Here is a 15,163-nt window from a genome sequence, read left to right on the forward strand (position 1 = left end):
GTCAGATCCAATATGAACTGTGCCGGCTGTTTTGCCAACTCTTTCTTGTGGTGGTTGCTTAGCTCCAGCAACTGCTTCCTGTTGAAGCCCTAAGGAGCTTGGGCGGGCAGGCGACAAATAGCAAGTAGACACCCTTCAACGTGAGTGACATCAAGTTGACCATGCCCACCCAGTCACATGACCATCTAGCCATGCCCACCCAGCTGATCATTAGGCAGATCATATTAGTGGTCTGTGGGATTTAAAATTATGAATTTAGTGATCCCTGAGGTCCAAAAGGTTGGGGACCCCTGCCCTAAGTCACTGTTTCTCAACCTTTGGGGTTGGCGTTCTTAGAATTGCAGTCAACTTGCAGACTTCCACTTATTTGAAAGAAAACTGGTTAGAAAATTTTGGTCTAAACATTGAAGTTCATGTTCATCATTAATGTATTTATGGCATGTTTTACATGGGATCCAAAAGTTGCAACCGATGCAGCAATCAAGATATTTGGTAGAGTGCCTGGTTCTTCACATATTACACACAGTTGAGGAAGTAATGCTAACTACTGCTACTCAGATATATTCCTAAACACCCATAAGGCAAATGATAACACTACTTTTTTATCAGGATTTATAGCAGATGTTTATGGCCATGTTCAAGAATATGCATATTGTGTTGAGATAAATCCTGATCCAAGAAGCAGTACTAAAAATGCTTAAATTAATACAACTTTGTTATCTCTAAAGAGGGATGTTAAGAATAGTATTCTAGTAGGGAGCAGAAATCACCATTATTATTTTTTTTCTTACTTTTATGATGTAAGCTGCCCAGAATCATCAGGGAGTTAAGTGGCTTTTAAATTTAGTAAATGAATGTCAGAAAGAAAACTGAACAGCTCATTCCAATCTTTTCAACCTATCCTTCTAATTTCAGTTCCAAATTTTATTTTAATTATTTATTCTTTCATTCGATTCGTCACCACCCAACTCTGAACCGACCCCAGCTCTTCAATCTTGCTTATATACTCTCCGCTCAAAATACTGAGTCCGTCGGATTTATTCCCAAATTAAGTTTGGTGTAGCAGTTCCAATTTTTTGACAATTAAATTCGCCGATTCAAAGGACTTTCCGCAGGAACGCTGCAACATCGAAATGCTAATATTTTAAGGAAAAAGAAGAAGAAAAAAAACCCCCAGTAAATATGAGCCACTTCTCCGAGGACAGACGAGTCATCGCATGAACGGTATGCCGTGCAGCCATCCTCTTTTTTTTTAATAAGGCTTTCTTATTCTCTCTTTAAACATCTCGTAGTGCAAGAGTCATAAATCTACCTAAATCCCTATTTGTAACATTCCATTCCCCGGCCGCCTCGGCGGTTTCCATGACAACGGGATTCCTTTCTCACCCCTCTCGCTACGTTCCATTCAAGTTCAGGCCGCAGCTCAGCCTCCCTCGTCACGTGCCCAGTCTCCCGGCTTCAGTCGGCGCTTCCGGGTGGGCGTGGGCCTTACTCTCGTCCGGCCCCGAGGCGTTGAAGGGGAAGGGAGGGAGGGGGGAGAGAGGGAGGAGGAAAGAAGGAGGTTCCCCTCAACATGGCGGCGCGCAGAGCGGGTGGCGGCAACGGTAACGCGACCGGGAGTAGCGCTTGAACCCGAGCTGAAAGAGACGCCATGGAAAGCGAGGAAGAACAGCACATGACCACGCTGCTTTGCATGGGGTTTTCGGATGCAGCCGCCATCCGAAGGGCCCTCCGCTTGGCCAAGAACGACATCAACGAGGCCGTAGCGCTGCTCACCAATGAGCGGCCCGGTCTGCACTATGAGCCCATGGACAGCGGCGGTGGCGGCGGAGGCGAGAACAGCGGACCGGGAGGCCCTCAGCAAAGCGGCGGTTCCCGCGGCGGAGGGGACGGCGACGGCAGCGGCGGTGGTGGTGGTGGGAACGGCGGGGGCGGCACCACCGGCTTCGACCCACCCCCAGCCTACCATGAGGTGGTGGAAAACGAGGTAAGGAGAGGGGTCGCTGGGGGTGGGTGGGTGGGGGAGCGAGCCGGGGACTCGGTCGGATCTATTCCGGAACAATTCGGTGACGAGCGTCCAAGCACGGCCCTCCCGCCTAGGTGCCTTGTGTGAGACAGCGGCCGCTCGGCTTTTACCCTTCTCTCTCTCGCAAGGCTGGAAACGAGGCACATATAAGGCATTGCTGGGGAATCCCTTCTTGACAGCCCTCAGTTTTTCCATCAGAATAGAGCCGGAAGGGACCTTGGAGGTCTTCTAGTCCAACCCCCTGCTCGAGCAGGAGACCCTAAACCCGTTTCAGACAGGTGGCTGCCCCCATTTTTTTTTCTTAAAAACCTCTTTTTCTCCCTGTTTTGTTTTTCTCCCCCCAGCCATTCGTGGGGATTCAAAAAGATTCCAATTTTGGGATCTTTTTGAATACCACATATGGGCAGGGGAACCGGGGGTGGGGGGAAGCTCCTTTTCCCAATTCCTGCCGACGCGATTCCCCCAGTCGCAACTAAGCGGCCTGTCAAGAGGACTAAAGGGAGTATTTAAACCGCTTGCTTGCTAGTCTTGTGCATGTTGTCCTTGTTTGGCACGGAAGCCTTTGTAGCCTCAAGCCTAGGAAAAGAGGCTTCCGTGCAAAGTCCTGTTTGGGCTGTAATAGTGAAAGTTGATGAGTTGTGACTTCTCTTTGTCACCCGGTCTGTGCAGACTGCAATGTAGTTTCACGGGTTTTTTTTTTCTTTTCTAAAAAGATGCTGATATTGTATGTTGTTTTTCTTTGCTGCTGTTTAACCAAGGCACTTTTCTCCAATCCTAATACACCTGTTAGTAATTTCAGTGGCTTTTTTTTGAGGCTGTAGCAATAACTTTTATTTCACTGTCCCTTTTTTTTTTTTTTTTTACGTTGCTGGGTTTTTGTGTTACAAATGGGACATAAGGGCAGAAGAAATTGCATGATACTGGGCTCATAAAAAAAACCCCAAGCTGAATTATTCTGGTCTGTGAGAAAAATATTATGGCACCTGTAATTGTAGGTCTGTATGAATACCAGCAAAACTGCCAAAAATGAGCTTGTGAGGTTTTAGATTTCTGTCTGAAAGAACCTCTGATGGTACAAAAATATGGATATGAGGAAGAAACCCATTTATTAAAGGCAGTTCACAAATTTACCAAGAAACATGTTTAGATGAGATTATAAATTTGTGAATTAGCCTTTAATAAATACCTAGAATCTTAGAACAGCAAAAACAAAAATATACTATTTGGCCTGATGTCATATTTCTCTTTTCATTCTTTTTTGCCTAACTATAATTATTGGAATTTTGTTTAGAAAAAGCCAGATTCTCTCATGTTTTTAGAAATATATGGTCAGTCATTACTGCTTTGTCCTAAGGGTAGTATGTATCATCTGATGTCTTCAGGATTTACTAGCCTACTGTTTCATTTAGTTTACAGTCTCCATCTTCTCAATGACTCATCATCCAAAAAATACTACTTGGTTGTCTTAGGCATAGTTTTGTCCCAAAAAGTTCAGATGACTCTGGATTTTTATATTACAGTTGCAAATCATTACGATCATTAAGTGAGGTGACCACATGATTGTCTCACTTAACAGCCTCCACCTCTACTCTCCCCAGTATGGTGGTTAAGCAAAGCACAAGATGCCCAAGTCCTGCAATGAACTGGGTAGGGTGTGATGGAGGGAGATGGGTGGGGGGGCTCTGCAGTGTACTTGTAATCAGTTGTAAGGGCGAATTACTGTAGGGTGCTGCAGTGACTGTAAATTTGAAGCCAAGTTGCAAGTAGCTTTTGGGACTGGTCCATTGTAATTTTGGCCACTAAGCAACTAGTCATAAATCTTGGACTACCTGTAGTCTTCCCCCCACAAACAGTGGAACATAAAATGTCGTTTTTTATCAGGGCAACCTGGTCAATGCAAATATGGGACGGAGCATACTGCTTCCGCTTTCACCTTTCAGCCCCAATCCAGGAACCTTCGCAGACAGTTGCTTTCGCAACAAACTATTTTTATGTTAAATTTTATTTTTACCGACAAAGAATCTATACTAGTCTCCCTTTATTTCTTTGTCGGTAAAAATAAAATTTAACATAAAATAGTAAGGTGCCATCAATTCGGACCTAAACCATGGGCAACTATGGACAATTCTCACCATTTCCCCAACAATAATCTGAAGTTCTTCCAGAGATATTCCAGATCCCATCTATCCCTTTTCTCTGTGATCTTCTCTGCCTCTTTCATGTCTTTCCAAGCATACTAATTTCCTTCATAATTTATTCTAGAGTACATGCATAAAATATGTGAGTTTTTCTTCATCTCAAGGAAGGACTCAGTCTGTTTCATTTAGAACCAATTCACGGCTGTTCTTTTAGATCATGATGCTCTGAATAACTGTCCAAATCCATAGTTTAAAGTTATCTTCTTTTTCTCACTTTAACTGAGTGACTGGCTTTCACGGCCATACATTACTGCTTCCCATACGTACATTATTTGTCATCATGATTCGGTATTATTTATAAATGTAGTTTATAAATAAGTTGCCAATGGAAAAATAATTGCTTTAACTGTTTTGTTCTCTGTTGTCATAGTAGTATCCTTAAGCTTGATGATCTTGTTTAAGGTTGTAATTACCTTACTCTAAAATTTGTTCCCTGTTGCTCATCTATCACATTGTTTGCCTTTAGCTGCTCTTGAATGCAAGAAAACAGAACTGTCTGCCACTTTCATCTATGTAGTCAGCTGTGAGTTAAGTTAGTTAACATTACCTTTTTTGTTTCAATGTGTATTATCACAGGTTTTTCACTATCCATTTTTGTTATAATGATTTCTTTTAAGTCATCTTTACTCTTATGTAAAAAAAAAAAGTATCATCCACATGACACAATTTTGATTCCAGCTGTTATCTCTTCCAATCCAACCTTTCTTATAAAAGATACGTGCTATGCACATTTATTAAAATGTATTTGCAGTTAATATAGATTCTTCTTATTTTGAACTACTCTGTTCCTTCAAACATCTTATAGTAGCTTCTTTATTATAAATTGTTTCTCAGAAAAACAATCAGGTGTCTTGTTACACCTGTTAGCTTTAATCTATCTACCAAAACCTTAGTTGTCCTGATCTTTTAACTGGACGAAATGGTATATCATAGGGCAACACTTTTTGAACCAAGGTACCTCAAATGGGCCAATTTACAGAATGAATCCAAAATCCGGGATCCTGCAGAATTGAAATTTGGCAAATGTTGTGAAACATTTATAGATAAAAATTATCATAGAACATTTCCTGTGGTTACTCCTGATTTTTGACTGATAGTCCATTGTTCAACATGGACTATTTTCAAGGAAAATACATCACTGAATATTTCCCTGAATTTTTAAGAACTTTTCTAGTGAAGGTAATGCATTAGAATCTCTGCCATTTTTGAAGCATTGAGGAATATGGTAAGTAAATTCTCTGGAACAATGACCCAACAGGTTATGGGTTTAGTATATTCTATATCAGGGGTGTCAAACTCGATTTCATTGAGGGCCTCATCAGGGTTGTGTTTGATCTCAGGGAGGGGGGGTGTAGGCGTGGCCAGGGTGGGCATGACCAGCTCGACGTCACTTGTGGTGGCACTTGTGGTGGCCTGAGCGCTCTGCCAGAGAAAACAGGCTCCTGAGCTCTGTTTTCAGCTGCGACAACCTCCTGCAATCCTCTGCCAGTGAAAACGGAGCTCGCGAGGGCCGCACGTGACTGTTTTCACTGGCAGATGCACCACGGGCCAGTTCTTTGCTGTTTCCAGGGGCCAGACCCACGGGCCAGATCTAAGCACCTTGTGGGCCGGATTCGGCCTTCAGTTTGACACCCCTGTTCTATATTCTACTTATGAGCTCCATGACCAAAGACATTGTTCTAGTCCAGGGGCATCATGGACTGGTCACGCCCACCCCTGGTTTAGTGAAGGGTGAAAAAGTCGCGATATGTCACGTGCCGACAACGTGACGATACAAATTTGACACTCCTGTTCTAGTCAATAAAAGCAGGGTAAATACCTTTTTTACATGTTTTTGCTGCTTCCATCATCTATCTTGTATAACTCTCTGCTGATCAATATATCTGTTCCAATGAATGATGATAATCTGTGAAAACTCTTATGTAAAACTTGATGAACAGTGCATCAGTTTATGAATGTACATTTTTTTGCATCTCCCCTCAATCTAAGTATATATACGCTTATCTTTTTTTTTTTCCATTTCCAGGCTATGCTGTCTTGTTCCTTTTTGCTGAGACAAAGTTGTTAGTTCTTTGACTATTTTTTTCTGTTATTTTAAGCAGATCAATGAGGATTGCCCATGTGTCTTATCTTTTCCAGTTTTTCAGATGGTCTATTGTCTGTCATATCTTACATTCCAGTGAGTTCCTAAATATACAATGTTGCGAGAAATTTTGTGAACTCTAGAATTTTGTATAACTTGCAATACTACAACTGAGTATGTGAATACTACAACTGAGTATGTGATTTTACTAACAGACAAAGAGATTCTGGTTAAATAAACAACACACACAACTGTGTCATGTGTTTATTGACCACATTGACCCTACAATATCTACTGTCTTTATTAGAAAAGGATATGAAATTTTAAATTTAGTAATTGTAGAATTGTTTCAACTCAGGGTAGTCTTTGGCTGTCTTGCATATACTGCCTGGATGGAATTGGGACTGCCAGAATTGCCATCATAATTCGATGCAATCACATGATGTTGCACCTTTCAACAACTGCATTCTTAGTGATGACATTCTTGGTCCCAATTGCAATTATTAAATGAGGACTATTTGTAATAAATTCCAATCATAAAATCACTTCAATAGAACGTGCTGAATCTCCTGGCCCAAATGTCTGGGGGAACCAGCCAGGGCTTCAGAGCTTTATGAAAGGCCAACAGAGACAGAACCATTCAGATCTCTGGGTGACTTCTGTTCTGCAATGCAGCCACTGTAACAGAAGGCGTGGCTCCTGGATCCAACAAAATGACGTCATTTATGGGAGGGAACCTGGAGCATGCCCTCTCTGCTAGATCTGGTGAATGAGCAAAAACAATGAAAGAAAGGTGGTTCCCTCAATTTGCCTGGCCTTATGCCATGTAGGAGTTTATAGGTAACAACCAGCAAATTAAATAGTACTAGAAAGTACTACTAGGAAGCCAGTGCAGCTCATGAGGCAGCGGTGTTACATGAGTGTAACAATGCCAAAAACTGCCTATGTCGCTGCATTCTGGACCAGCTACAGCTTCCAAATGCTCTTTAAGAGCGTCTCCTATAGAGCATATTACAGTAATCTAAACAAAAGGTGAGTAATTCATGAGTTAACATGAACAAGGCCTCCAGTTCAGAAATGAGCTGTGAGTTCAGGAGAACCCCCAATGTTGACTGGGACCTTATGCCAACAGATAACCTTGTCCAGTGTTTTCATGTAGATGGTAAATAGGAGCAGGGAGAGAAAAGAACCCACAAACAAGGGCCTCTGACTTGACCTCTTCCATTATCAATACTGAACTGGAACCGGCCTTGAAAGAAGAAAAGAGAATCACTGTAATTTGGTGCCTTCAATCCCCTAGACCGGGCCAGAAGAATACCATGCTTCAAGGCCACTAAGAGATCATGGAGGTCTAGGATGGATACATTAACTCCATCCCAAGTCCACCAGAGTAATCCATAAGCATGCCATCTCAGTGCTATAACTGGGCCTGAATCCTGTCTAAAATCAATTGCTTAATTGTATGCCATGTGTTTTTATATCCCACAACTAGATATTTACTTATTTAGCACATGGCATACAAGGCCAGGGAGGCTATAATGTTATGCACACAGTAAAAGTCCGGGCAGCCAATGATTGCTAATCCATTTGTTGCACCAGTATACCATAAGACAGTGGTTCTCAACCTTCCTAATGCCGCGACCCTTTAATACAGTTCCTCATGTTGTGGTGACCCCCAACCAGGGGTGGGTTCTAAATTTTTTTACTACCGGTTCTGTGGGCGTGGCTTATTTTGTGGGTGTGGCTTGGAGGTCATGTGACTGGGTGGGCGTGGCTAGCTGGTCATGTGACCGGGTGGCCATGGCTATATGTATAGGGACTACTCAGAGGGCTGAAAAAAGTCATTTCTGACAGGTCCTCACACTTTTGACTGGTCCTCACACTTATGACCATCCTCACATTTATGCCTGTGCAGCATTCTTAACAACCATGTCACTCATTTTACAACTGCTTCTCTTCAACATGGTATAAGATAGGGCAAAAAACGTAAAATGTGAGGACAGTCGTAAATTCGAGGACTGGTCAAAAGTGCGAGGACCAGTCAAAAATAACTTTTTCAGCCCTTTGAGTAGTCCATATGCATAAAAGGATACAGCAATAGAGAGGGATGAAGGAAGGGAAGGGAAATTAGAGTAGGAGTGAGGGTAAGAGAGGGAGGAAGAGAGGAGGAGAAGGAGAAAAGAAGAGGAACTAGGGAGGAGAAGAAGAAGGGGAGGAAGAGAAAGTAAGAAGAAAAGAAAAGAGAGAGGTGGTAGGTTTGAGGAGAAAGATTGCTGTACAATAAAAAAGATGAAAGGGAAGAAAGCCAACCCCAAACAAATATTAAGATATTAAGATAAAGAATGAATTGTTAAACTTTAAAGAATAAAAGAGAACAAATAGCAATAAATAGCAATAATTAGAAACACACATACAAACATACAACGTATTTTCTTTGAACAGAGTATTTGGCCGGTTCACAAATTTAAACAGTTGTAGGAGGTTAGCATCCACCCCTTTCCTAGAAGAATGAAATATTTTGGGAAATATTAAAAAGGCAGAATATTATATTTCCCTACCTGGATGAGAAATGGAGAAGCATATTTTACAGACAAAGCAACTCCCACCTTCCTGCCCCCCACCCTTTGTTAATGGGCCAGAGGCAGAAACTCAATCCTTTGTCAAAGGACATTTGCAACACAATAGCAACAGAAACTAACACAATGGGCCCCATCAAGCCATGTGATCCTGTCCACCATTAAACCATCTTTCCAAGCAGTCTCCATGTTTCCAGTATCTTTTTCCCCACTTGGAGCAGAACCCAGAAGGATATTTCTTCCAACACAGTATTTAGTCATTTCAATTAAATTTACAATTTTTATATTTCCTTTTTACCATATTTATTCCTCATCTATTTTTTAAAAAACCAATTTTGCCCTTCATCCTCATCTCTAATCTTAATCAAATTCAATTTTTCCCTTCTATTCTATATTATACCCCTTCCCATTGTCATCTATTTTTATATCCATCCTCACATTGGTTAATTATGTAATACAGTTGTTTAATACAAATTCAACATTTTAATATAAATCAATTAGTTATATAGCTACCTTTTTTGTATATTAATCAATATGAACATGAATATTCCAATTATTTCCATGCAATCCAATTTCTTACAAATCAATTAATTATATTTACCAATAATAATAAACCAAATTATTTCCCCCATATATTCCTCCAAACCACAACTTAACCATTTCTGCTTTCAACACAATATACAATTAATAGTATCTCAATTATTACAATTCCCTAGTTAAATAGAGCTTTTTTTCTTCTGTGTTTTAAAATCTTGAACCTCCTCTTGCCCTAAATTTCCCATTGTTTGCAGTTTGCACCTACCTTTTTTGGTGAGGAAAAAGAAATCTCTCTGCCTCATTTTGTCACGTTGCAGCCAAGACCCTGCTTACTTTCAATTTCCCTTTCTCAGCATAGCTAGGGGGGAAAAAATCTGCTCCAGGAATTTACCTCTTTGCAGCTAGCTAGTAACAGAGCCCTCCGCAAAACAGTTGAGAGTAGGGCGGCTCTTTGAAGCCCCGCGGCAAGAATTTAAAGTTTTTTTCCCCTCTAGCCATCAGCTGGGACTCCGGAGGCAGCAATAGATTGGGAGTGGGCGGGGTAAACGAACGGCGACCGGGCGATCCAGCAGAGGGTGAGGGTGAGTGAAGGCGTGGGGGGGGCGAGAGAGGGCTTTGGCGACCCCTGGGAAATGGCCGTTCGACCCCCAAAGGGGTCGTGACCCCCAGGTTGAGAACCGCTGCCATAAGAGGACGAACTAGCTTCACACCGACTGGCCTGCAGTGTTCTCAGTGGAAGTTGGCTCATCTGGGACTTTCCTCAGCCAATTGTGTCCAGGCAAATGTGGTGCTGGTGCCAGCTCCCCACATTGAATGCAGCCAGCAGTTTCCCACCACCAAAATGGCGGTACCTATCTATCTACTCGCAAACAATGCTTTCAAACTGCTAGGTGGGCAGTAGTTAGGAACAAGAGACAGGAATTCACCCTGTCCTGCAGAACTGGACTCGAACCAGCAGAGCAACCACCAATTGCTTAGCACATTCAGCGTCATTAAGCCTCTGTATCACCACATCCCCTACTAGATAGACAGATCCTGACTAAAAAGGGTCCAGATAATCTTGTTTCAAGACCCTCTGGAACTATAAGACAGCAACCTTCCCTGAAAAGGAAAGGTTGGACCCTTTAAAAAAAATAGATCTATTGAGTCAAGTGATGGTCTTGTTGTCTAAGCTCTTAACTTTTTGCCTTGTTTCATTTCATTTATTTGTGAACATGGTAGCTTGTTCTGAATACACATGGATATTTTGCTCTTTGAAATTTTGTATTTTGGGTGTGTCTGTTTCACTTTCACAATGTCTCTTACTATTTCCCATAGCTCCCTGGATTTTCTTTCAAATAACTGTAATTTCCTTACAATGCTTTTGTCTTCTGATTTGCATGTCTTCCAGCTCAAATTTTTCTGCTACATTTACTCTCTTTAGCTTTCGAAGCCTAATTTACTGTTCCATACTGAACAATGTTCACACCTGGAAGTGTTCTGTCTCATTTGATTGCACCTCCCCATTTGCTCTTTTCTGTTATGTAATCAGTTTGTTCAAATGTTGTCCCTGTAGTGTAGAGTCCGTGTCACTTGAAGCAGGTGTAAGTAATAAAATAATTTTCTTTGCAAAATTCTGTTACCTACATCCTGTATGATTTGATTTGCCTAGTGTAATTTTTCCAGAAATTTTAATTCCTCCGTTCTAATCACCTATTACATATTACGAATATTACATGTATCTCTTCTTGTAATTTGTCATAGAATATTTAAATATCTCCATCATTGCATATATTTAGCAAGGTTAGTTTTGAATGTCATTGCTAATACATTTCTTCATGTGATCAGACCCTGAATAGTGCCATGTAGTCATCTGACCCCACCAAAGTTTATCAATTTTAATTTCTTTAATTTCTATTTGTCAGGTTCAAGTCTTGAGTATCAGAAGCATTGGTCAATGCTTCTCATATTCCACCTAACAGTAATTAGAGAAATTCCAAATTAAAGCTTCCTACAAAAATGCTCTATTGCTATAATAGCCTATATACAGATAATATATATATATATATATATATACATACACACACACACACACACACACACACACACACACACACACACACACACATTGTATTTAATAGGACAATGTGTGCTTCAAAAATGAATTGAGCAAGTGTGTCAAAACTCACATGAACCCAGGACTTCTCTGCTCTTTATTAAAGCAGCCGCCCTTTATTCAGGCTTTTCTTTAAAAGTTTATAATAAGACTTTTTTCAGGCTTGCACAGACTCCTTTAACGAACACTAAAAAGATACTTTGGTTGTGTGAGGTCTCATACTTTTAATGAATCATTTTCAAAGTGCATATAGCCCTAGATTTGACTGTAAGAAACATATGAAGCACGGTAGAAATATACCCTGCTTTTAGCCATTATCTTAGATCAACCACAATATACAGAAAAGTAGAGCAAGACCTACTTTAGTTGAGGCACTAATTGACATTAGAAATTACACACACACCCCGATATATTTTGAAGAAAAACAAGCAAGAGTTTAGATTTTTGCTGCATCTTAAGATGTTCTGTCCTTATCTGTGCTGCTCACATTGCCCTGTGGGTGCTTTTGGAGGCAATTCGCTAACTGCAATGTGTTCTTTCGTGCTACTGAAGTGCAATATGAATATTGCATTACTTAATACTCCCTCTGTCATTTCCTTGTTATGTTTTCCTAGTTTCCTGCTCTATACTTCTTGATGTGTATTTTAGAAACAGGAACCATTAGCAAAAAGTACAAAGGCTATAAATGACACGGTGACCTGGCTCTGGAAAGAAAACGTATGACTAGCAGTCACAGGTTTTGAAACTTGTCCGAGTACACAGTGATTTAAAATAGCCTGTTCAGTGAGTAGCCAGTGTGCAATGAGTCCCATTTTGTTTTGTCTTTTTCAGATACTTGAGGTTTTATTGGAGCTTTATTGCTCTATTGTTAAACTCATATTTGGCACTACTTTGTACAGGTAATCCTCAATTTACAACCACAACTGAGGCCAACTTTTCTGTTGTTAGGTGAGACATTTGTTAAGTGAATTTGGCCCCATTTTATGACCTTTCTTGCCACAATTGTCAAGTGAATCACTGTGATTGTTAAATTAGTAACATGGTTGTTAAATGAGTTTGACTTCCCTATTGCCTTTGCTTGTCAGAAGGTAGCAAAAGGTGATCACATGACCTTTGGACACTGTAATTGTCATAAATACGAGTCAGTTACAAAGCGTCTGAATTTTGATCGTGTTACTGTGGGGATGCTGCAAAAGTGTGAGAAACAGTCCTAAATTGCTTTTTTCAGTGGCCATTGTAACTTTTGAATGGTCACTAAATAAACTGTTGTAAGTCAAGGACTACCTCTAATGAGTTAGTTGGACAGCAGAAAAAAGAAGTGGAAAAAATATGCAATTCCCGTAGGCTACATTAGTTGAAAACAAATTTAGGAAGTTTTGTTTTTATAACAAATTGTTGCTTATCCTTGATGTCTGTAATTCCTGTGGCTGCACCTGATACAGAAATAGGCCTCCTTTATGTTATCAGAATGGAGAGTCTGCCTTTACTTTTCCAGTGTGGAATGTAAGGATCCATTTTATATTTGCAGCAGTTCCTAATTATTAATGTCTTTGATACTATGATCTCCGTTTTGAGGCTAGCAATAAGACTTGTGGCTAGAAAACCTGGCCTGATGGTTGGATGCCTCTGCTTCTTTTCCCATTCATTGCTTTGTATACATCTTAATGCCAAGCAGTTTTAATTTCAACTCCCATCATGGATTAAGAGACATATAGCCCAATGTGTATGGAAGGGCATTCTATTAAACTGGAAGAAGGGAAAAGTTCACATGGCTTTTGAGTTAGTCTTAGTGAAGATCTTCTCCAATTTCAACTTTGTGTTTTATATGAATGATTTATAAATTAATTGAGATGCAGCAGCAACTTTTTTACTACAGAGCTTTAAATGCTTTGCTAAAGGTTACATAATAAATTAAGTCAACCCTTTTTTCAGTTCATTCTTTATTGGAAAAATTAATTACAATGATTATTTACAATATATTTTAATTATAGATAATCTACGTACTTAATTTTCCAGCAAACAGTTAGAGTCTGATAGATATTATTGAATACTAAGTTCACTTAGACTGGATTTGTTTATCTTATTTGTGTCAACATGCAGCTACATTAAAGACACTTGCTTCTGGACAGAAATTATATATCTTGCTTCTTTCTACTTTAGTGTTGCTTTCCTTTTCTGCTTGCTTTTTTCTCCCAGCTTGAATAGTTTCCTTTTACTTTTAGTAAAGAATATCTATCAAAAAGGTATGTGAATGAACGGCATATAACATAACGGCATATATAGTATAATAGAAAGATACAGGTGTAACTCGCAGAAACCTCTAGGGTGTGTGTGTGTGTGTGTGTGTGTGTGTGTTTGTTTGTTTGTTTGTTTGTTTATTTATTTATTTATTTATTTATTTATTTATTTATTTATTTATTTATTTATTTAATAAAATTTATATGCTACCCTATCTCTGAGGACTCAGGGCGGCTCACAACAATAAAACAACCAGTTAAAAATATAAAATATATAATGTACGTATATAATTTATATTAAAACCCCCAAAATCTAAAAATATAGATTTTATATTATAGTTTCGACTGGTTTAGCATCTGTAAAACCTCTGTCTTTAGAGGAAATGTCAAGAAAGTTGGAAAAACACAGGTGGTTTTCACCGTAAGGACCACTTGTACAGTAACCCTTCAAACATATTTACATTAAACTTTATGATTACAAAGATTAAAAAACTAATAAAGAATAAACAAGTTAAAAGAAAAGATGCAGAAAGTAAAAAAATGAAAAAGAAAGAAAAAATAAGAATATACTAAAGAAAAAGAAAAATATATAAAGTGTCTTCCAACTTCATCACAGCAAATACAAACAAATTTAGTAATCAGTTGAAATATCTTACAATATCAGTAATTTACCACTTCCTCTGAAAATACAGTTTAAAAAAACTCTTCTTCCTACATCTTATTTATCTATAAATAAATTTAGCCAGGGCAGCAAAAGTCCATTAAGTGTTCTCAGAAATATTGGTAACATATATTTTAACATAAACCTTCATGTGCCTTCCCTTTACTTTAGCAGAGTAATATCACTTTCTTGGAAAATACAACAAGTATCTTCTTCCCATATATCATCTTTTACCTATAAACAGATCTTTAAAGTCCGCACAGTCAAATGGCTGCGATTCAGACAACTGGCTCATTATGATGATGCAGCATTCCGCGGTCACATGATTGCCATTTGTGATCTTCGTTGCTGGCTTCACACAGAGTCAACCAAGAAGCTGCCAAGAGGTCACAAACGGCAATCATGTGATGTCACAATGACATTGCAAGATTCACTTAACGATGGCAACCAGAAATGTCGGAACTGTCGCCACTAAGCAGCACATTACGCGACAGCACATTTTATGACCATGTCACTAAGCAATGGAAATTCCAGTCCCAATTGCCAAGAGCAATTTATATCCCTTACAAGGCCATTATGGTAACTGCCTGATTATCCATCCTTGCTTATAAGCAAAACTGGGATACAGTAGGAGAAATTGCATGATAGGGAAGGTGCTTGAGACCTCATGAAAAGAGTATCTCTGAATGGATAATCCTTTTTGCTTTTTATTTATTTATTTATTTTATTTTATATTTTATATTATTTTAT

General features: G+C 39.5%; 1 protein-coding gene across 1 annotated transcript in view; it reads left to right on the forward strand.

Moving 5' to 3' along the window:
• Positions 1–1,564: 1,564 nt before the first annotated feature.
• The window catches only part of USP24 (ubiquitin specific peptidase 24), a 77,047-nt gene continuing 63,448 nt past the window's right edge, over positions 1,565–15,163 (forward strand). The window contains exon 1 of the mRNA XM_070941302.1: positions 1,565–1,987. Within this exon, the coding sequence (XP_070797403.1) occupies positions 1,652–1,987 (336 nt within the window). The 5' untranslated portion in view covers positions 1,565–1,651. The remainder of the gene's footprint in view (positions 1,988–15,163) is intronic.

This window comes from Pituophis catenifer, unplaced genomic scaffold (genome assembly GCF_029215685.1).
Source record: "Pituophis catenifer annectens isolate HBS135680 unplaced genomic scaffold, rPitCat1.0.hap2 SCAF_3, whole genome shotgun sequence".
Classification (NCBI taxonomy): Eukaryota; Metazoa; Chordata; class Lepidosauria; order Squamata; family Colubridae; genus Pituophis; species Pituophis catenifer.